This window comes from Alligator sinensis, unplaced genomic scaffold (assembly GCF_000455745.1).
Source record: "Alligator sinensis unplaced genomic scaffold, ASM45574v1 scaffold365_1, whole genome shotgun sequence".
Lineage (NCBI taxonomy): Eukaryota > Metazoa > Chordata > Crocodylia > Alligatoridae > Alligator > Alligator sinensis.
In genome coordinates this window covers 359,763-382,932 of record NW_005842356.1, presented here as the reverse complement: position 1 = coordinate 382,932, position 23,170 = coordinate 359,763, and the positions used below count along the sequence as shown (strand labels likewise).

The 23,170-nt window shown below is 40.7% G+C and overlaps 2 protein-coding genes across 3 annotated transcripts in view; one reads left to right on the top strand and one right to left on the bottom strand.

Moving 5' to 3' along the window:
- Positions 1 to 2,988: 2,988 nt before the first annotated feature.
- CAPZA3 (capping actin protein of muscle Z-line subunit alpha 3) lies at positions 2,989 to 5,371 on the bottom strand. Of its 2 annotated transcripts, none has more exons than XM_006029106.3 (2): positions 5,237 to 5,371; positions 2,989 to 3,974 (listed from the first exon to the last, which is right to left on the bottom strand). In XM_006029106.3, exon 2 carries the CDS (start codon positions 3,948 to 3,950, stop codon positions 3,084 to 3,086), a length of 867 nt encoding a protein of 288 aa, XP_006029168.1. In that variant the 5' UTR covers positions 3,951 to 3,974; positions 5,237 to 5,371; the 3' UTR covers positions 2,989 to 3,083. The 2 variants fall into 2 exon arrangements, with proteins under 2 accessions (XP_006029168.1, XP_006029167.1); XM_006029105.1 differs by lacking the exon at positions 5,237 to 5,371 and adding an exon at positions 4,734 to 4,868.
- The window catches only part of PLCZ1 (phospholipase C zeta 1), a gene marked incomplete at its 5' end in the record, with an annotated part of 93,734 nt that continues 75,850 nt past the window's right edge, over positions 5,287 to 23,170 (top strand). Inside the window, 3 exons of the mRNA XM_006029112.1 lie at positions 5,287 to 5,415; positions 8,509 to 8,743; positions 21,445 to 21,646. Coding sequence (XP_006029174.1) covers positions 5,287 to 5,415; positions 8,509 to 8,743; positions 21,445 to 21,646 — 566 coding nt within the window. The remainder of the gene's footprint in view (positions 5,416 to 8,508; positions 8,744 to 21,444; positions 21,647 to 23,170) is intronic.

The following is a 23,170-nucleotide window of genomic DNA, read 5'->3' as shown; positions in this document are numbered from 1 at the left end:
ACCTCCAAACACAGTTAGCCTGGATGCGGGCTCTGGGTGGCTGCAGGGGCGCGCAGACAGGCAGAGACAAGCAGCTGGATCCTGCAGGCAGCTGGGAACTCAGCTCAGCCTGGCAGTGCGTGGAGCAGCTCCCAACAGGTAAATGTGTGGACAGGAAGGGGTGTGGGGGAGGGAAGGGGCATGGTGGGGGGGGAAGACTGAGGCCACATAAGAGTGAGGTGTGTGAATGAGGCCCTGGGGTAGGTTGTGGGATGCTCGGAGCCCAGGCAGCTCATCTGGGGGCGCAGGGGGCTCCTGCTGCTGCATGCACCCCCAGGGCAGGCACAGGGGGCATGTGCTCCCTGCATCTATGTGTGGGGTGCAGGCAGCTGCCACTTTGGATTGGGCTCCATACCCCGCTGCCGGTGCCCCCGGAATGGTGTGATGCCATGTGCCTCCCACTGCTGGGCAGGTGGCGCAGCCAGCATGCAGAAGACGTGGCATTGCACTGCTCCTGAGGCAGCAGCAGCGGGGTGCAGAGCCCAGTCCACAGCAGCAGCTGCCTCTGCTCTGCACACAGATCCAGGGAGAACATGCTTCCTGTGCCTGCCCCAGGGGTGCGCCTAGCAGCAGGAGTCCCCCTGCACCCCTGGATGAACCGACCGGGCTCCAAGCATCCCATGACCTGCCACGGCCTGGAGCCCCATTCACCCCAGCCCCTGCCCCACTTGTGGGGATCTCAATCTGCCCTCTTGTGCCTCTTCCCCATGACAGACTTATTTGCTAGGGGAGGGTGGGGGGCCATGTGTGTGCACTCAGCCCCGCCCAAATCATATTTTCTTCCTCCGCATATGGTTAGAATAGAAACCCCATCACATTTTTTTAAATAAATAAGGAAAAAAAGTTAAATTTACTTATAGACAGAATATTGGGCATTTATACACATGCTCTGGGAGGGGTGGGGGGGGAGCACTTTAATTAGAGTAGCTCTGAGAGCCGCTCTAATTAAAGTGCCCGGAATGTCATATGTATCACTGTCCCTGTGCTGAAAAATGGTGGCAGGGGCACTTTAAGTAAAGCTCATCAAATGAGCTATAGTTAAAGCACCCCTGCCGCCATGTTTCAGCACAAGGATGCTGATACACATGACACTGGAGCCTGCTGGAGTGCGGTAATTACCACACTCCAGCAGACTCAATTACTGTTCATCAGAGCCACCTCCCTGCACGTGTATAGGCACATTGTGTCTATGAAATATGGGGTATGAAATCTGAAAAATTGGGTAAGTTTACACAGTACAAGACATATCTGTGCAGAGATATCCTAGTTCAGGGGTAGCCACCTTGCAGCATAGTTGCCATAAGGGGTGTGGGCAGCCTGTGTGACACAGCAGATTCATAGTTTCATAGTTTGTAGGGTCGGAAGGGACCTTGACAGATCATCAAGTCTGACCCCCTGCCATGGCAGGAAAGAGCACTGGGGTCAAACAACCTCGACTAGGTATTCATCTAGCCTCCTCTTAAAGACCCCCAGGGTAGGAGCCAGCACCACTTCTCTTGGAAGTTGGTTCCAGATCCTAGCCGCCCTGACAGTGAAGTAGTGCCTCCTGATGTCTAGTCTGAATATACCATCTGCCAGCTTGTGATCGTTATTTCTAGTCACTCCTGGTAGTGCTCAGGGGAACAGGGACTCCCTCAATACCTGCTGGTCCCCTCTGACTAGTTTGTAACAGGTCACTAGATCCCCCCTCAGCCTTCTCTTGTGGAAGCTGAACAGGTTCAGGTCCCGTAGATTGGGGAGAGGACAGGCAGCTCAGAAACAGATACAGCAGGGAGGAGAAAGCAGCACATCATATAAGGCAGGAAGCACAGAACAGGAAGCAAAAAGCAGAGCAGCAGCTTGGTCAGGAAACACAGGACAGGTTGCAGAAAGCTGAATAGTTGACTGGGTAAGGGAAAGGGATCAGAGTGGCACTCAGGGAGGGTGCAGGGCTAATGTTTGGCATGCCTGCCCAAAAGGTTAGCCCCCAACTGTTTTAGCTAATGCTAAATTAGCTAGCTCTGGCATTAAAAGTAGTATAACTGTTAGCTCACTGTTCTGCCCACAATAGTTAGCCCTGCAAACAAGGCAGGGAACTATGATAATGTAGCTAAACACTCACTAGTACCAAATCTCAACTTGAAGTATCTTTGGATGGCACTGCATTATAGTTTGCAAACATATCATTGTGTTCCTCTTCTGCCTATCAGTCCTGTTTTAAACCCATTTTTTTAATGTCAGTTCTTAAAATAAACACTTTAGGGCAGGTACTGGCTTTCATTTTCTCTCTAAATACTGCCACACCATGGCATCCTGATGTTCACAGCCGCTTCTGTGTGCTATTGTTATAATAACGGCACTACATACCAGCACATTCTCTAGTTTGCTTGCAAATCATGCATCTATAATCTATTCTTTGAAATTTTACTTTATTTTAATTTACTTATTATTCAACTGTCAAAACTAGGAGAGGGGAATGGCTCTGTTTCATTACTTCTGCTACACTAGGATGACAGCTACTGAAAGTTTCTTCTTTTGCTCCTATGACACATCACTGGTGGGTCCTGACATAATGCCAACAACCAGCTGCAATATATGTATTCCTCCCATTTTCATGTCTGTTTATAAGATTATAATATAGAAAAACATTGACATATATGAACATAACTTGAAGGCTGAATGTCCTATGTTTCAATGCTATTTGAACAGTTGGTGTTTGCCCTTTAATACTGTTAGAACAGTGGCTTTATATATTTTCCCATAATGAATTCTAAATATATAGTGAAATGAACTTATTTCCATGTAAAGTGAACTTACTTCTGAAGATAAGAACACAGACATTTCACACTTACACACTAGATCAAATCACCACTGGTACTGACCCATACCAGTTGCTTCAGAAGGTAAAAAACCCCCTCAAATGTTAACAACTTTTAGTAACTACTGACTTGGATTAAATTCAAAGTGGTGATCTAGTGATGAAAGTCTCTATATTTGCCTTAATTAACCAGAAATAAATCTGTTGTCCACAATAATCATTAGCTTTGTTTGGTCTATACATTTACTTAAATTCTGCATTTAGAAATGCTGGTCCCTAGGTTCTGGTTGGTCAGTAACTTATTCCAGTTCATGACAGTGTTAGTGACTGGTAGTCGTCTTCGTACAGTTTTTCCCCAGGTTTCTTCTGACAAGGCTTGTAAGTTTTCTATCAAGGCAACCTGAAAATTGTTATCTTCAGCTTTTATGAGTTTCACAAAATCCATGGCCAACTGTGCTTGGTCTATAACATGCAAGACTTCTTCAGTTGTCTTACTCACTGTCATGTGAAGATTAGCGTAATTAAAGTAGTGTATTTGTAAATGATAGATTCCTGTGACCTGTGTAATAACTGGAGATAGGGCAAAAGTCCATTCCGATTTCCAAATGGTATTCCAGAAACCCAGGGCTTTGTACTCGTGACCTACAATGCAAACCACAAATATCTGCCTATTCTTCAAAGTTTTTCTAAACACACTGCAGTCCCCCGAAGGGAAGTAACTGCTCACATATGCCTTTAAAGCACTATTGAGGGCTCTTCTCCATAACTCTGTCTCATCTAACAGCACACCATGAAGCTGAAATTTGCTTGCTGTTTCACTCAGGTGATCAAATTTGAAAGAAAATTTGTTTTGAGGGCCAAAGAAGCGATTTCCTCCTAAGTCATTATAGCGAGTCACCAGTATATTTCTTCCTTCTATTCTGACTGTAGTGAAGTTGTTCTTATTGTGATGGGCACAGACCTGAGCAACCTCCTGCCTCATCAGCTCATCATCCTGGGCCAGAGTACGGAGATCTTCAAATACATTACTAAATTCACCTGGTGGTGCCTGATACAGCAGGTTGCAAATGGTTGACACTTTCTCTTTCTTATGTAAATCACATTCTTTGGACATTGTTTTACTTCTGTAGTACTGGAGCTGAAATAAGAGCATGAACAACTGTTCTGAAAAACCTGATGATTGAAGTTGTAATTAACAGCAATCTACACCTTTAATGATGTTGTAGCTAAAATTAATTTGCCAACTCTAAAACTGTGAGCAAATTACAATCCTGTCTTGAGAGATCTAGGGCAGCACTTCTCAACCAGGATGCCACCGTGTGCCTCGAGATCTTTTCAAGGATGCTGAGATGCCACACAACGTTAGCTCTGCTGGGTTTGTTAGGATTTTGCGGGACTTGCACAATAAACCCAGAGATTTCAAATAGAAAGCCATAATTGTGGTCCTTTTGAGTTCTTTGCAACATAAAAAATGGCTCTATCATTTTTCTGTAGTCAAAAAAGAGTGAAAACTAAGAGCTGCCATGTTCCAAGGGGTGCCTCGAGTTTATCAGAGGTGACTCGAGTCTAAAAGGATCGAGAACCATTGCTCTAGACACATGAAAAAAAAATGTAGCACCAGAACTCTGGGGAAAACGGTCATAGCAGAGAGCGGCAGTATTTGACGGCAGCAAAAATAAAAAACTTCCTCTACCAAGACATAGATGCAAGTGGGAAACATCTACTTAGCCCTGCCACAGCTTAGGCTACAAGATAGGAAGCTTTTAATCCGGCCAGCTTTAAGAAACCCCAGGAGGTCCCAGTGAATGAAAGAGCCTGGAGGGGAGGGAAAGGTGGGACCAAACATCCCAACACTGCCCTGCTGAGAAAAGACTAGAAACTCTGGACCAGGCGATACCTTTTCAAAAAAGGGCTCCTGAAAGGTCCAAGGCAGCTGAGGGAATTGCAGGGGGTGCTGGCAGGGGTGCGCAGGGCACATCAGTCACCGTCGGGGCAGAAGGAGCAGCCAGGATGGCTAGAGCCGGCCCCAGCAAAGGCAGCAGGTCAAAAAGGTTTGGGGGGGGGAGCGGGGGCCCCCCAGTCTGGGGCAGCCACAAGGGCGCTGGTGAGAGCAGCCCCCACCAGGGCAGACCCCGGATGATGCGGCGCTGACAGCTACTGAAACCACCGCAGTGAAGGGGAGCGACCGACACCGCGGAATGCACAGCCGCTATGGAGGCGAAATATCTTTCTCACCACCCGTCCCCCTCCTCCCACCCTACCATTGGCCGCGCGCCCCCACGTGGTGCTAGCCCTGCCCCAACGCGCTCGGTGGCGCGGCTGTTCGCCCGCCCAGGCGCGTATGCGCGGTGGTCGCCACGCTCCCTCCCTCCCTCCCTCCCTCCCTTCCTTCGGTCCTACCGGCTCCTCATGGCCTGGCGCGCATGCGCAGTTGGAGTCCTTAACGCCGCTGCACGTGGTTCCTGTCGGTGATTGAGGACGAGTTCCGGCACGGCAAGATCGACCTGGACAAGACGCTGAAGCTGCTGGGCCGGATGCAGCTCGGCTTCGACTATATCCACGTCAAGTATATCTTCAAGGTGAGGCGGTGCGGGGGTCTGGGGGCTGCAGGGGCTCATCGGCACAACAGCCCCCCCAGCCGGGGTGGGTGCGAGGGTCGTGCGCCCCGAGCCCGTGGGGCGGCGCCTGCTAGCCTGTGCGCTAGTCCTCCTGGTGATTCCGTGTGAAGGCAAAGCAGCGTGGCACCTTAGATACTAACTGGCACAAAAGCAGCATAAGCTTTTTTAAGCGACTGCCATCCTCGTTGCCCAGAAATGTAAATGGACGAGGGCAGGAAAGTGGCCCTGCAGTCCCTGGGGGTGGCCCTGGTCAGAGCCTCATTCCTGGTCAGCTAGATTGCTTGCTGGGCTCCAGATCAGCATCCAGCCTGTGGATGGGCCAGGCGCTGCCCATTGAGCCAGCCAAAAACACGTGAGCACCACTGCGATGAGGGTTGAGGACTGCTGCTTTGAACTCTGAGGCTGATTTTTCAAATGCTAGACCCCCAGCCTGCCCCTTAGCCCGCTCTCCCAAGTCTGCCAACAACGGGGGTTGCCCCTGTAATACAGAAATGAGAGGGGCAGTTAGCACGGTATACCTTATAGACTAACTCTGGGGTAGAGATGCATAAACTTTCATGAGCCTGAGCTCACTTCATCAGATGTGGCTTCATCATCTTCCTCATCTGATGAAGGGAACTTGGGCTCACAAAAGCTTATGCATCTCTGATTTAGTTGGTCTGTAACGTCCGTCTCTGCTCCACCTTCTAATATCCAAACGATCTGATCGGCTGAGAGTATCATGCAACATTTTTTTGCTTCTTCAGAGAGACTGATTATTTTTTACCTGATTTTTAGCTGAAAATGTTCCTTAGCATAAAAAGTGTGTAGTATCATTGTGCAAATTGCAAGAACATCTTATCTTACCAAAAACGACCCTTCTGTCTGATCAAGCTAATTTTTTACCATTGTCAATAACTACATAATGATAGTGACAGGGTTGTCTATGACTAAACAGCTACCTGAAAGGTGGATATAGAGCTCTTTTATGAACAGTTTCCTTTTTTTATTCCTTTCATTTTCTTTCTTTCTTTTTTTAATTTTTTATTCTGTAATATCACTGTGGGCATACTAGAAATATGGAGATTCATGTTTGTTAGAGAATAGCACAGTTTCATAAGATTCTTCATTTCCACAGGAAATTCTTTTGTCAAGCCTACTACGCTTTCTGAATAGCAAAGCTAAAGCTGCATTAATAAAAATAAAGATATGATAAGAAAATCCATGTACAAATCTATAATACTCTTTCTATATATGTGTACGGAGTCCATTGTTGTAGTTTCAAACCATTCTTGAAAGTAGAGAAGTAGTTAGTCTAAAGGCAGGCAGAAGGCAAAGCAGCATGGCGCCTTATAGACTAACTGGCACAAGAGACGCGTAAACTTTGTTAAGTGACTGCCTACATCATTGGATGCCATGAAACTATGAAGGCGTGTCTGTGTCATGGCAGAGAAATTGCTCAAAGAACACTTTGGCCACTGACAGATGTGGAAAAAAACCAACAGAACAGCACTTTACTGGCAGAGGAAGTGTGTCAGTTTGACCCAACTTCTGTCTAGATCACGTGTTTCCGTGAGGTTTTTTGGTGCTTTTATCATACAGCTGATTGAATCAGCTATTACACAAAAGCGCTAAAAAGCCCTGCTGAAGCTGTGATCTATATGTTGGGTGAGGCAGGTCAAACTGATGCGATGCCTCTTCTGGGCATGTGCTGCACTCAGTGCAGGGGTGCACCAAGCTGAGAGTAACTGGTTTTGTTTGGTTTGTTTTTTTCCCCACTTCTGTAAGCAGCACTTTAGTTCTTTCACAAGGTGATACTGATCCAGGAAAAGAAGCTACCTTACCTGAATCCCAGTGACTGCCTTAATTACCAGATAATTCTTCAACATATTTTTTCTTTTTATATTAATATGTGTGAGACCTTTTACAAAGGGTTGGGGCTAGATTTTGAAGATGTTGATTTCTCAACCAGTGCTAAACATTTTAGTATTAAGATTTTATATCAATTTTTTTTCATTAGTAATTCCTCTTAAACAGTCTTAGTCCAAACATTTTTAATTAGATATCATTCTGGAAAGGAATTAAGATTACAGAATCTTAATCTGCAGAGTTTAGCTGCATTGATTTAGGTTAACACAGTTTATAGCTCTACATTATTTTATACAGTCATAGATTTATTTTAGTAGGTATGAGATTTCTTAGGAAAGAACTGGTAATACTTTTAATTTCCATGACATTATTTTGAATTCAACCCATATTGATAATATGGAAAAATCTTTGTAAAAATGCTAGTTTCATACTATCTTGTCGGAGCTCAAAGTTTCAGGGCAGTTTTGTGCAAACCACTGACCTCCATTATTAAAGTATCCCATGTGAAGGTGTCTACCCTCCCTCACAGTCTCATCAGAAACAAAGGCCTGAATAGTACTGAATTTCTCAGATGCAGTGTCAGACAAGGTTCCTTGGGTGAATTTGATATCTTTTATTAGACCAACCCAAATGGTTGGAGAATAGTTATTAAGCAAGCTTTTGGGTTCAAAAACCCTTCGTCATGCTAAGGAAGTTTCAGCAGTTGATGTGTAGTCCTTAATATAATTTGGGGGCATGTTGGGAGCAGTGTTTGTTTTAGAAATATGTTCTCTTCCCAGTTAAGAACTGTGCCCTCAAATGTATTTAAAATGTAATTGATGTTAATTGATAAGAATATATTTACCTTTTCCATTGTCATAACTTTATTTTGTGCTTCAGATTCACTAAACTACAGTGAGACTGCATTCATGCTTTATAACCTAATGCAAAAACATATGCATCTAATTTAATTACGTATATACTAATTGTCATGTGGTATAATTTAAATGTTCTTACATGAAATAAGACATTTTGACAGCCAAAAATTTGCTACTTGAGCTGCTTAGAAAAATAGAATTGAGTTGCATCAGGGTAATGCAGAGGACCAACTGTATAGTAGTCACAGTGACAAGGTATTTTAACCAATGTGCTGGCTCTTACGATACACTCTTAGGTGTTAATGCAGTGTTTTGGATATACTTGCATTAACTAATTTTTGCATTTTAGAAAACAACTGAACAGCGGAAGATACGAACAATTAACATAGAAGACTTCATAGCAATTTATCGAACACTTGCTCACAGAAATGAAATTCAGGAACTTTTCTTCAGTTATTCTCCAAACCACAAAATATTGACTGAAGTGAACCTGCTTGAGTTTCTCAAAAAAGAACAGTTTGAAACTGAGGCTACTGAAGCAACTGCCTCTGAACTCATTATGAAATATGAACCCATTGAAGAAGGTACATTGCAGCTTAAACATACATTACATACTGGATTTTCAATTTTAATCTACAGATTAAATTTTTATGTTATTGTAAATGCATGTATATGTTAATATATGTCTGATTTAGCAAATTGTTGTGGTGCCTTTTAGTAAAGAACTGTAAATATAATTGCATACCATATGTATACTTTTCCCAAAAATCAACCCTCTAAAATTGGGGTAGGTGTTTCTTAAGCAGGGAAGCTCATTTGTCTTCACTGGAATAGAAACTTTGAAATGCTGTTGTAATGGCTGACATTTGTCTCTGGACTAGCACACATCAGGAGCAGAGTTCAATTAGTAGTGGCTATGAAAGGGTTAACAATGTGGATTTGCCAGTGAGCTGCTACATGCAGAAAAAACTTTTTTTTTTTAACTATTTTCTGCCTTCCAAAAACAATGTACATGTCTTATTCGGGGACATGTGGTATGCAAGAAAATATGGCATCTAAGGGGCAATTTGAAACCTGTTTGTAAGTATATGTACAAAATAGTAGTTGTTCTTCTAGTTGTAATCCTTTAGCTACTATTAGAAAGAAATTATTAATACAGCACTATAAGCATGCGCATGTCTCAATTTTAGCTCCTAAAAGTCCGCTTCAAAGTATTGGAGCTAATACTGGTCCAAAAAGTCATTTTATTGATCAGAGGCAATTTGAATCATGAACTGGAGCGAAGAAAAAGAGAAAACACTTTCTTAAACTATTTTCTCCATCATGAGTTATTGTTCCTTAAAATTTAAGTTAAGAAAAACTAGAGATGTACTTAAGATAGAATAAAAAGCAATGTTTTGAATAATTACTTATTGTACAATTTGCTACCTTTTCAGTTATCTATCTGGGTCAGTCATTTCTAAAATAGAATAAATTGCATCAGAATTAAATTATATTTGAGAGAGCTGCTTTACAGCCAGATTAAACTGAAGTTTTTTTTGTGTGTGTAAATTCCATTGGTTTATTTAACTGCTATGTTTATGTTCATTTTTGTTAGGACACTGTTGTCGGTAAAATGTAGGACATGGCTTATATTTCTCTCTCAAATCAAGAATTGAATAATGTACGATTTCAGTGTAGTGTTTCACTCATGTCATTCTCCAGCCTGATTGTGTTGTTTTAACAGTATTATGTATCTGCATTTGTTTCAAGCAGTGCGGTCACATTTCTCAGGTTGATACCTTTTTAATGTTGTAAGAGATGTGAGAAGTTTAAATATAAGGTATATTGTAACCGCTGTGCAAAAATTAACATCAGTAAGACCTGGTGCAACAAGATGAGTCTAAATTCTCTGTTAAGGTCTCGGGTTGTCTACAAACTTAGTTAAAAACACTACGTTGGTTTACATTTGGATACTTTTCTTTCATATGAGCTGACCCTTTTTGAGGAAAATTGTTTTTCTCCCTAAATATAACTAGATAACTGCAGTCTTTGAACTGTCATTGCCTTTTATAGCATTACACAAGAGGATCCAATAACCAAGAAAAAGTACCCAAAGGATTAAGTGCAATAAAATTCTAACAAAAAGTATCCTCTGTACCAAAGGTTAATTTTATCATAGGCTTATTATATTGTCTTTAACATACATTCCAGCTGAACATTTTAATTAAATGGAAACTGTTTACAGATTTAAAAGAAGACAGACCCTTATTAGAAGGCCAGACTTGACTTTCACTTTGGATTCCACCTTCAAGACTTTGGATCCAAAGAGCTGTGGCATTAGGGATTTAAAATCTAAATTTTCCCAATATTGTGAGGGAAATAAGGGGAAAGTGAGCGGTTGCATTTATACCATTGTTATGCAAAGATCGTTACAATTTTCTTGCCATGCAGAATACAAATGTGTAATCATTTAAGTCTGCCAAACTGGGCATAGAATCTGAAGCTTGAGCTACACTCTTTTTGGTTCATGCATCACTATTAGTATTAACAGTTCTGCAAGTCAGAGTCTATCCTCATTTTCAGGTGTGCAAATAAATGGTCATTAACATATGTTTGTCATATAAAGTTTCAATGTGGTATCAAAGAGGGCAAGACCAAGAGTTGTGACTAATTTATTTATGGTGATTTTTGTATTATTTTGTGCGTTTTTTCTTTAATTTATTAGAAGTAGTATGTATGCATAGCTAAATAAAATACATTTATTTGCCTAAAATTGGTGTCTTATTTTACATTTCTTTATTCTTTTTGTGTGTCCAGATTTCATTGCTATTTTCATGCTGTTTTGTTTTTTCCCCTCTTTTTTTTTTGGTGCTGTTCTTTTCTCTTTGTGTTTCTCTTTTGTTATGTTGACTAGCTGTCTTTTAGGGTTACCATATTTCCAGTTACAAAAAAGAGGACACCTGTGGAGGGGAGGAGAGAAGGAAAGGGCTGCCCCTCAGCCCTGCCAGTGCCCTTCACTCCTGACCGACAGCCCCCTGTCCCCACCAGCCCTGCTGGTGCCCCTCACTCCCAGACACAGGGTCAAAAAAGCACATGCCTGGGAAAACCCGGACGTATGGTAACCTTACTCTTGACTTTCCTCCCCCCGTCCCCCTTGATAACTGTTCCTTGTTTGGGGAAAAAGGATGAGAATTGTTAGGGTTTGCTTGTTCTATTGACTTTTCCCCCTCTGTAGCTGAGTTTGCTCACAGATGACGCAGTTCTGTGGAAATGGAAGACCACTCCTTTTAATTGCTACACCACTGTCTTGGATTTAGACTCTGGATAGAGCAGGATTCAACCAGGAATTTGTTTAGCCTGTAAAAGCCCATCTGTCTCTGGTACACTTCAGTTAGTGAAAGCAGCTGCCTGAAACTGTAATGTGCCTTCTCTGTTGAGCTTCATAGCATTGTGACCAGAGGCAAACTTTGCAGCTCAGCTGAGAGCTGAGTGCAGCTTGTAAAGAGGCTGTCATTCAGTTAGTTGTGTGTGGAAGCTGAAGTCCTGACATGCCTCGTGAAATTAACCTTGTGAGCTACTGTATGAGCTGTGCTTCAGTTAGCTTCCCATTGTGGAGGGCCCAGTGATTCAGGATTAAAACATTCATATAGAGCCCTCTGCATACCATTAATTAATACAAAAGCAAGCAGGTAATGAATGAATTATTTATACTATTTATAACAAGTTGATTATAGTTTTGTTTTCTATGTAAAGTTATCTTGGTAGACTCAGTTTTGGCAGTAAATACTTGCTAGACTGCTTCATATTTTATTTTTGTATTACAAAAATAGCATAATGACATTTGTTATGAGTAGCGTGTATGAGAGGACTTTGAGCTGCAATCCCAGAATGTTCCAAAATGCTTTGCAGAATTGTTGAATAACCTCTTCTCCATCTCAAAACAAGCATAGGCTCCTTGTCCTACTAGCCTTACATTTACTTGCCCCCTACTCAGCTAGCCTTATCCTTTGGAGCAACTTGGGGCTCTGGCCTGATTCTGTCTTGTTTCTGTGGATTCTTTGAGTTCTTGCTTTCCAGTCTGAGGCATTGAGTGGCACTTGCAACATGATGAAGAACAGCAAAGCTGAGAGGCGCCCAGGAAAGAGAAGATAGTTTGTTGGTGTGGGCAGTATGGAGAATGACTCAGCCTTGGCATCCTGCTGGAGCCAGCCCTTCCCATGGTGTTGGCACAGAACCCCTATTTGTCTTTTTACAAGAAACTGAAAGACTTTGATGTTTTATTACATGTTACTCACTGTCCAATAACAGCTATACACCTTTGTTTACTCAACCTGTTCTTAACTGAGGTTGTCTTTCAGGATAGACAACATTTTACTCTTCTGGAGATGTAATGTGTAATGGCAAGGTGTTAAAACAGCCTAATTTAAAAAAAAATTGTATATATCTATTTTTGCCTGAAAAATGGTAAAAATATGCTAATAGATTGATTTAATCATTCAAAAACAACAACAACAAAACCTTGAACCCATCAGAATATACTCTTGCTGTTATGAAAGATGCCTATAGTCAAGTGTTTATCCATATAATGCTTAGTAGCTTTGGTTTCTATTTTGAATTCCAAGCAAAATCACTATTGTTTTTCATCTTGTTTGTTTTAATACTTGAAACTAATATTTAACACAAAACACCATATGGTGCTCATGCACCTATAATTCAATAAATGCTCACACTTGAGATCACTTTGTGGATAATTTACGACATGATTGGCATGGTACTTGACTGATGTGCTGGAGTAAATAGACCATTTTGTGCAACTGTCATTCTGCATTCCGTATAGAATATGCTTAATCATGACGATCTGGTGAAATCATTTGTCACTCTTACCATGTGTATTACAGTAAGTGAAAATGGCAGATTTTGACACATGAGTGACTAGTCTGCCACTAGTTACAGCCATAATCTGATAAATTTGATAGCATGGCTTGTCAAGGTGAAAACAAGTATTGACCAAGCTCTGTATATGTAAGAAAACATAAAAAATTCATTAAATATTATTATGATGTGAAAAGATGTTTTTTTATAACCAGGTAACCTTCAATTTACTAACAATCTGAGGAAGTACAACTTCATTGTTAATTTCAGTAATGCCATGAAACAAGCTGCTTTCAAATTTATTCCACCACACAAATTTCAGTTAGTAGAAGTTGTAGGCAGTGCTAACGCTTCCTATGTTTGGCAAACGGATGCCTCTTTTGGGAAACTGTTGTAAAAGTAGAGAATGCATGAATCATACTTGACAGCTCTTCCTCATTTATCATCCAAATTTGAGCTGTGTTTTACACAAACCTTCTGTTATTCCTCACTTTTATTGTTACAAATTTATATTGGAAGTCCTGAATCATAAAATAATATAAAAGAAGCCATCTTTTATGCTAAATAAATGAGTCCTACACACTTTTAAGGGTGCTGTGCTCTTGTAATTGCCCTTTCTTTAACGCTTACTTGATAAGATTTGAGGGGTATAATGTAAATGTAGATATGCACATTTTGCATTTATGCACATTTTGCGGGGGGGGGGTTGTACTTGTATGCAAAGGTTTTATCTCTGGTTTGGGTCGTTTTGTCACTGAGGACTACACCTACATTTCAAACACAGAATCCCAGTACTGAAGAGTTTGCAAGATTCCATTTTGTAGCTGGTAGCAGAAATCTGACACGTCTACATTTTGTCATCTAAAAAATGTCAGCAATCCAGGATATTTATCTAAAGGCAGAAGTTCATAGTTAATTCTTCCGTCTTAGCCAGAATGTTCTCTTTTCAGTATATATCAAACTATATGGAAAATACAAGCCATACAATTTAGGCATTATTATTTATTATAATGCTTTTTTACAGGAAGGAAAAAAAGCCTCATATACAAGGTAAATATTATATTCTTTCTGAAGTGGTTGGAACAATTACAGCATTGTGTGTGTTAAAATACAACTTTTAGTCCATTGTTACGCTATCAAATTTCATTCTCAAGTTCCGGTTTGATGGTACTTTATTAAACCTACAACAAGTAATCCTCTGAGAATTAATTATTGAAAGGTGCTGCCTTACTTAGATCAACGTTTTAGAGAGGGTAACATCTTTATGAAGAGTTTCAAGGCATTTTGCAAACTTAGTCCACCCAGAATTCCTGCAAAAGTTACTGAATGCAGATGAAAATGGAAGGTTTGGCACAGTTCCAGTTATTAGTGATGTATTTCTTATCTTGCTTGGTAAAGCGTTTCAGAAATATCTCTCAGTCTACTTATTATTTCTTCACACTACGTTATTGTAACTTGATAGAAAAATTCTCTGAGAGATACCATGGTGCCTTTCAATTTTGTCAGGAAAATGTAGCTGGAACCTAACAAATGAAAGCAAAAACCATTTTAAAAATCACAATCTTGTGATTTTAATACTGGTGATCATCTACTTTCTGTAAGGAGGAAACATGTCTGTTTATGAATGTGTGGTAATGCAAGCGTAAGGTTTATAATATCAGCTATTTCTCTGGAGGTTTGGGGATGGCTACTGTCTAATGTGTGGAGAGAAAGTAATTATTCCCCCTTTTTTCTCAAGCAGGTCCATAAATATACATCATAAACTAAAAGATTCTCCAAGGTAAAATAAAAAGAGAACACTGTAAGAATGTTTTCCAAATGTCTGCCTTTTGGAAGCCATCTCTTTTTCAATTTCTTCTTTGTCAGGAAACAAATACTCAAGAATTTGTTTAAACTAAACCACAAAGAAGCTTAAGGAAATAAAATTTAAAAGCACTGGTATATAATGAAATACACATATCCTTCCAGTCTCTCAGCTTAGATCATAATTCCTCCCTTGACTTTTGTGGCTGAATGATAGTATAGTTAATATTCTGGAGATTTACCTTTATTAGAAGGAAGGAACAGGAAAATACTATTTTTCTTGGAAAGAACTGATTTGGAATCGTATTGTAGTCATCTTTGAAATAAAAAGATATACATTCTGAATCCTAATGAGGCAGATACCTGAATAATAGACAACATTTAAAAGGTATGAAAGGATAAGGGATTTTCTTGGGAGGGCGGGGGGAGGGGGTCAATCCCTAAATACCTGCCCTAATGCAAATCAACTGATGATCATGCTACTATTTTTGAAAGGGTCCCAGTGGAGAAAAAGATTAGGGCTTCCCTATGAGACAGCTGTGTGGTCTCGGTAAAAACTTCAGGTTCTATTCATGGGAGATAAATGATAAAAGAGCATTCTCATTACAAAAGAGAAATCATTCCAACAGTGAGCAAAATATGGTGCGATTCCTTTCACGAGCTGAATATATTGATTTACTGATATTTTCTTTGAAGGACCTTTGACCTTGAATATAGTCAGCATGCCAAAACATGTTGTCAGGGTCTTGAAAGCCATATAGCGAAACTTCATAGTTTGTGTCTTCTGAACATTTCTTCTGAAAATGTTATTTGGGGTTCTTTTGATTAAGCAGTTCTTGAAGTATAAGGGAGAAAAGCATGTTTTCCCACCTTCAGTATCCCAGGGGGATTTTGAACAGCATAGGCTTAGAAGTTACTTCTTTCACCTTTATTTCTAGACAGAATTTCATAAGAGGGATACACTGGTTTTCATGGAAAGATTTGAAATTTAAAGAGGTGAATTCAGATAGAACTATAATTGTACCTGTATAAGAGTCCGAAACAATATTGCTGTATTATCAGCCAGTTTCTAAAATCCTATCTACCTTCCCTTTTTTTAAAGCTCAGGGTGGGTTTAAAAAAAAATCAGAGGCTTGTAAATGACAGTAATGCTAAAAAGGCAATAAAAATCAGGCTATCCCCAGGACCTGAAGAAAACTCTTCATCAGTTCTGAAGCAGACAAAGATGCAGACAAAAATCCTTTCCTCCTTTGATGGGAGAAAATAAATACGACTCAGAACAGAAAAATCTTACATTTATACTCAAAATCAGAATCAAGCTAGTTCTTAGACGCTTACCCCCCAAAGTAACAGATACTTAAAAATGTCTCCTTGAACATTATTTCAACAGGAGATACTGTGTCATTGACAGAACCAGTAGATGCAGTCTGCACGTAACAATTCAAATCTTCAAAGGTTCTATAAAACTGTACGTGTACTACCAGTGCCATTACAAATCCACTCTTCTTCCTGTCAGAAGGCGAGGGAGAGGTGTATTTTATAGACTAATGCAAGGGTTGGCAATGTTTTTGGGCAGAGTGCCAAACACACCCACAACTTCAATTTATAAGATCCTGCCAGGTGTGAACAGCAGGAGAGCCATGAGTGGCCCAATCCCTGTTGTGGCCGTGTAGCCTTGGCCCTTTCCCTGCCATCCAGAGGCATGAGTGACAAGCAAAACGTATTCAAGTGCCACAATGGCACCCGTGCTGGAGGTTGCCTACCCCTGGACTAACTGAATCAAAGATGCATAAGGTTTCACGAGTCACAGCTCACTTCAACCTTAACCTTTCATAGCATCTGATGAAGTGAGCTGTGGCTCACAAAAACCTATGCATCTCTCATTCAGTTAGTCTACAAATAGCCAGACAGTCTGACATGGCTAGCTATCTCTATCTTTTCCAAAAGGTTTTATGAAGGCGTTTTGAGCAGTGTTCAAATACACTTTTTATTTGCTGTTATTTCAATCAGGTCCAGTTCAAGGACAGCAGCTACAGTTGAATGAAAATGAGCTATAAAAGCAATGCAGAAGGGGGGAGCGGGGAGGGGAGGGGGCTGTAAGGTGCGTAAGAGAACTCAACTTACTATGAATAGTATTACACTTAATGATGAAGGATGCTAAACTGGATAACATTTATCAGAATATATGATGCTTCAAGAAGAGGTCTTAAGAAGTACAACATTTCTGGTAATGCAGACATCTTTTACTGCAGAAAAAGTCTGTGCCACACAGTTCAGAAAACAGCAGGCAAATGTCACATCATTCTTATTATCAAATATACAAATGTAAAATGGGAATTTCTGACCTAACAGTAATTCCACTGAGAAAGATCTGGGACAGATGAAAAAGGTCAGCGCTGGCAGTGCATCACAGGTGACTCAAAATGAAACAAAACAAAACAAGAAAAACATGACTGAGGGAATTACACCAAGCTTGAATGTGGGAGATTTTGAATAAAATAAGCAAGGTATAATTACACTACTTCAGTTGGTATTTTGTTCAATACATTTGAAAAATGAGGCATGTTGGAGAGCATTTAGCAGAGGATGATTAAACAAAAAATTCTGAAAATAGGACTTGTGCAGACATGTTATGAGAGCTTGTTCTTAGACAATCTGAGCAAAGACACCTCTGAGAAATTTAGAAACTCATGGGGAGATGCACTGAGATATTAAAGGACACATCACTTATTCAAGGTTGCCAAAAAGGACTGAAAAAGACATAATGGTCATTATTTTGATCTTACAGTTGAAAGCCTGCAGGCAAATGGCTGAATTTGTGCAAAGCCCCATTAAAATCAGTGGCAAAACTGCCTGTCCATGTACTAGCAATTACAGAATTGGGGCCTAAAACAACACAAAATAATAAAGAAAACATACTAATTGTAAAAATATTTAAACTAGAGACAACAGAGTTTGGAATCTGCAATTGGCAATATTTAGACCCAATATAGGCCACCATCTAGAAGGGATTATAAATGGTATAGACTTTAATTAATTCTAATTAAAGGTTAGTGCAAGAAGCCCCTTTCAGTCCAAATGATTCTATACATTTATTGTAAACTGTTCCTGTTTAAAAAAAATTATGAAGGTGTATCAAACGTATCTCTGATTGTAAGGCATAGCTATCCCTCAATAATCACTAGCAGATAGTAATTAAACAACAAATCTTGGGATGCTCTTCTATAACTGAGACGCAAGACAAATGTCTGAATAGATTATAAATGAACACAAACTTTCTCAAACTTGTAATAAAAAAATACTTTCAATCAGGACACTTTAAAACATCCCACGGGTAAATACAGATCAGTAATATCTAAACATACAAGAATATAAAAGTAGAGTCAGAGAGTAAGCAGGAGTTTTTCAGAAAGCACCGGAGTTCTGTCATTCAGTAGAGAGACATCAGAAATACACTTGTGAGATTTAAATAGTTGCAACATTTGTGCTGCGAGAGGCTGGGGGAAAAAGACTGTTGTGTTCAATTTATAAATAATTATAATAATGGCAGGGGATCCTGGGGGCCAGCCTGCCAGCCTGGGGCTGCTCCAACCCAGCTCAATGCGCTGTGGAGGGGCTGGCTGGGGCATGAGGGTGCTCCAGTGGGGCTAGCTGGCAGGTAGCCATCACCCTCGTGCCCCAGCCAGCCCTATCAGCATGTATGTGTGCATAGCTATTTGCTAAAGAACTTCACTGCAGGATAGTACTTGTATTTACCAGTACTAACTGCAGTGGAGTTGATTAGTTTTCTGTAGGCTAACAGTGGTGCATGTGTAGACATTGAGACTTTACAGCAGAGCTAATTAGGCAGCTCTACAGTAAATGTCTCATGTAGATGCACCCACTGAGTAGACACACGAGCAAAGCAATAATTGTTCTATTTGCTGCTCTTCAGTTGAATAAAATATAGATGGACTTCCTACATTATTTATTAGGGCAGTATGTGCTATGTGTTTGCAATTGCAAATTATTTCACTGGAAATAAGGATGCCTAGCATCTTGCTGGTACTTGAACAGGACACATTTAAAGCACCCTCACTGTGATTTCATGCTTTGTTCAGAAAAAAAATTCTCTATTCCCTATTTGTAAAGTAAATTATGCTTATTAAAATAATTTGAACTCTCCTTTTTCTTAATGCACTGCTAGTCATTTAACAATCAGTAAACATGGACAGACTTTTGTGATTAGACAGGAATATCATTAATTTGCTAATTCATTGCTTCCAAGTCTCATCTCAAAGATTCTTAGGCATTTAGATCTCATCTATTCTGTCCCTTTCTTGCCTATAGTAGGACAAAAAGGAGAACCTTGGGATTCAATGAAACCAGCTGATAACTTTAAAAACATCATTATCTTAATATATATCAGGTGCTAAGTGGTGCTAATACTTTTTAAATGTGTTTTGAAATACTGCTCATTTATTGGAGTAAAAAAAAGTATAACCGCAAAGCATTTGATACCCCACTTCTATCATTCTAATCAATGTAATTATAGATTAATTATCTAGATACTGTACCTTTAATCAACATGCCTACTACACTTCTCTGGTATAGGATGTAAATTACTAGTGATTCCTTTTGCAATGGTCTGGAACTAAGGTGCACAAGTGATAAAATCAGAGAGACGGAATGGACCTCAAGTGCCATCTAGTCCAACCCCCGCCTCCCTTCACACACAAATTCAGGATGCTCTATTCCTACACTATCACTGTCCCAGAAAAATGCCTATCCAGTCTCTCCTCGGAAAAAATAGCCACCTTCAAAGGAGCACCTGAACAGAACCAGGGACCAGTTGAACTTCAGTCATATGCTCTACTACTGGGCTACATCCCCATTGTAAGTGGCTTTTTTTTTTGGCCAATTAAAGCTTTGCCATATACATTTGACAACAATGTTCAGGATAAAGTAATCTTTCATTACAGTCACCTATCCTCATCAAACATATGTTGCAAATAGAATTATGTAAAATTCTAGAAAACAGACTAAATTTCATAGATTTACAAACTTCTGTGATTGAAATTATATAATTTATAAGCAGCGAAGCGCATGCTGAAATGTTTCACTGGTGACGGTCAATAATCAAGTGGGAATACCATTCAGTTCTTTTCAGGCTCAGACAGAAGTGACAGTTTTCATCTGACCTGGTCCCAGAAAACGCTCTACAGCCGTGACCAAAGAGAACTGCATGGCTGTAGAGTGCTTTAAAAGGGCCCAATCATGCAAATATATGAATTATCATTGCATGTGGTGCAGTGTTCCTTGAGATGGGGGAGCAGCCTGCTCCCCCATCTCGAGGCACACTGTGCCCCAGCCAGCTCCGCAGCTGGCTGGGGAGCAGTGTGCCTCAGCGCGGGGGATCCACATGCAATGGAGCCCCCATGCTGAGGCACACAAAGACGGGAGCAGTCAACTTAAGGCTGCCTTTTCCCCTGTCTCAAGGCACGCTGTGCCCCAGTCAGGCAAGGAGTGGCTGGCTGGGGTGCTGGGTGCCTCAGCGCAGGGGCTCCACAGTGTGTGGAGATGGAGGAGCAGACAACCATGGGCTGCCTGCTCCCCCATCTCCATGTGTTGCTCCCTGGTTGGCTGAGGTACAGGGTGCCTCAGCGCAGGGGATGCTTAGCCCCTATGGAGGCTGGCTGTACCTCAGCCAACCCCTCTCTTCTTCCCTCGCAGCACATGGAGCAGTGGGACAATGTGTCCTGCTGCAAAGCACAGGTGCAGGGGTGTGCACAAAGTAGCAGCACAAATTTGTGCCACTACTATTCGTGCTGCTGTAAAGGCACACCTCTGCTCATGTGGACCCAGCCAGTTGGGTGTGGGGGATCATTGCGACTCCAGTACTTCCTGCAAAGCACTATGAGTTACAGCGGGTAGCTGCTGTCTTGTCTGTGTCTATCTTTGCCTAAGTAGTGGGAGCAGGTTGCATATTTTATGAAATTTGAGGGAATGCTATAAACTTAAATCTACAGGTTGTCTTTATGGCTATCGCTTGAAATTATTTGGCCATATGAATGATAATATAATAATTCCCAGTTGTCCTGCTTTAGGTAATGTTTCATTGGTGTTTATTAGGTTCTTTCCTCATCTTAGGAAGGAGCTCTCTTGGCAAGAATCCTAGGCTGCAGGATTATCACTGGAACAGTCTCTGACTGACACTTTTCAGAATTGTTCCTGATCTCTTCACAGAGAACACTATTAACTTCTTATCTCTTCTTATGGATTTCTGGATGGTATTCTCAAAAACAGCCCCAAGTAACATTTTTTCCTTTATACTAAAGTGCTATTCTTAAGGTATAAAATCCTTAGATCATACAAATCTTTGCTTTTGACAGTCACAGAAGAATTAAAACATCAGGACTAGTTAAAATAATTCTTTTGCCATTTAGAATGTCATTGGCTGCAGAACTATAAGCATTCAATGGATATCTTATTATTATATTTGAAGACTTCAACATTTCAGGAAATCATGTCATGTAACCTTTAATGTATTCAGATCCGAGTATTAAAAAATAACACCATGAAAAATAGATAGCTAGAAACATGATTTCAGTTTCATGTAATTTTTTTGTTTCCTTTTTCTTTCCTTTAGTGAAAAAACTGAACCAGATGACCTTTGAAGGATTTTTAAGATACATGTGCTCAATAGACTGTGCAATATTTAAACATGAACACAGAACTGTTTACCAAGATATGAGCTACCCATTATGTGATTATTTTATTTCATCTTCTCATAACACCTACTTGATATCTGACCAGCTAATAGGGCCGAGTCACCTTTGGGGCTATTCAAGGTATTTATAAACTTTTAAAGTATCAAGCTAATTATTTTGCAGAGTGGCTTCGTTATAATTTCTTAAGGCTTTCAAAAAAAAAAGTGTTAGTAATAAAGAGTAAAAGGGTCAATCCTGTTAAAAAAATACCCTGGAATAATGTTCTCTGAAAAAGCTAGAGTGGGATTTTATTCTGTAGGTGTGGATGTTGATGTACACATTTACTCAATATACTAACATACCATGCACACCTCCCCCGCCTACCACCTCAGCCCTCCAAAACTGAGATCTGTGTTTTAAGAAAGGAAGCTGATGTTCATGAAGGAATAGAGGGAGGGTGATGTTGCAATGCCTTCTGGGAGCTCTGCTCCCTTCCTCACAAATAGGAGGGGCAGAGTCCCACTGTCATGTGAAGGTGAGTGGCAAGGTTGAATTTTGAGCTCTGCTTCTGCAGCCAGAAGGTGAGTGATGCTGCTTATGGGACTCTGCCTCTTCTGCCTGCTGCTGGGAACATTCAGCCATGGTGAGCCCATGCATTGCAGGTAAGATTCTGGAAAAATCTGTATTTTTTTCATTCTGTCTTCCCAGAATAAGATGAACATCTTGAAGTGGGTGTGAAGTATGTGAGAAAATATGGTATTTGCTACCCTGTGTGTTTTGTTTTCTGGAAACTATCCAAACTCAATTTTTTCACTTACCTCATATAAAATACATCTTGCAGCAAATAATTGTATGTGTGGTTAGAGTCCACAAGAAAGGGAACACAGTGGCATCAGGAGGAGGAGAAATGAAGTAATTAAGGGTATCCCTTAAATGGCTAAGATGCCTACAAATTAGGTGCTGCAATGCCCGAGTTTTAGAGTGGAATCCAGAAGAGTTAAGACCTCAATTTTCTCTTTGGTGCATGGAAAGAGTTAGGTACCCAGAATAAACAGTCAGCATGTTAAACAGGAGCTAGCCAATAGAAAACACTAGATACATGGTGGGCATGTCTACACATGCATTTACGCTGGCTTAAAATTTGCTGTGTAGTAAATTACAGCGCAGTAAACGGGAATAGGCTGGCACCTACATGTGTAGGCGTTGAGGAGCATTACCATTGTGTGTGGACTGACTCAGGACTAAAGTTAGTCCAACTTTAGTCCTGAGTCAGTCCACACAGATAGTGTTACTGCACAGTAAGGCGTCTACATGCATGTTACTGCACAGTAACTAATCGGGCGCCATGCATGATGCAGGTATCAAATTTATGCTCAAATTGGCATAAGTTGCCATATTTACTGCACAGTATGGGTGTGCATGCGTAGACACATGCCCATACTGCACAGTAATTGTGGTTACTGGGCAGTAGATGTGCACATGTAAATGCACTCGTTGCATCTGAAATCTTGCCCCCTTCAGAACATTGGGCCCTGAATCAAGGCTGCAAGGAGGTGCCTCTGTCCACTGGGGATCCACAGGCCTGAACCCACTCCTGAAGGCAGGCATCGAGCAGGTGTTCTTTAATTTAAATTAACAGGGCTCATTCTTTTTAACACCTGACCA

What these genes read in the sequence shown, in the direction of transcription:
- CAPZA3 (XM_006029105.1), bottom strand. Translation starts at nt 4,814, where the DNA reads ATGTGCCCTGCGCACCCCTGCCAGCACCCCCTGCAATTCCCTCAGCTG. An exon ending in AGGAGCCCTTTTTTGAAAAG is followed by an intron (nt 3,975 to 4,733) that starts GTATCGCCTGGT and finishes CTCTTATTTCAG; the next exon opens with CTCCAGTACTACAGAAGTAA.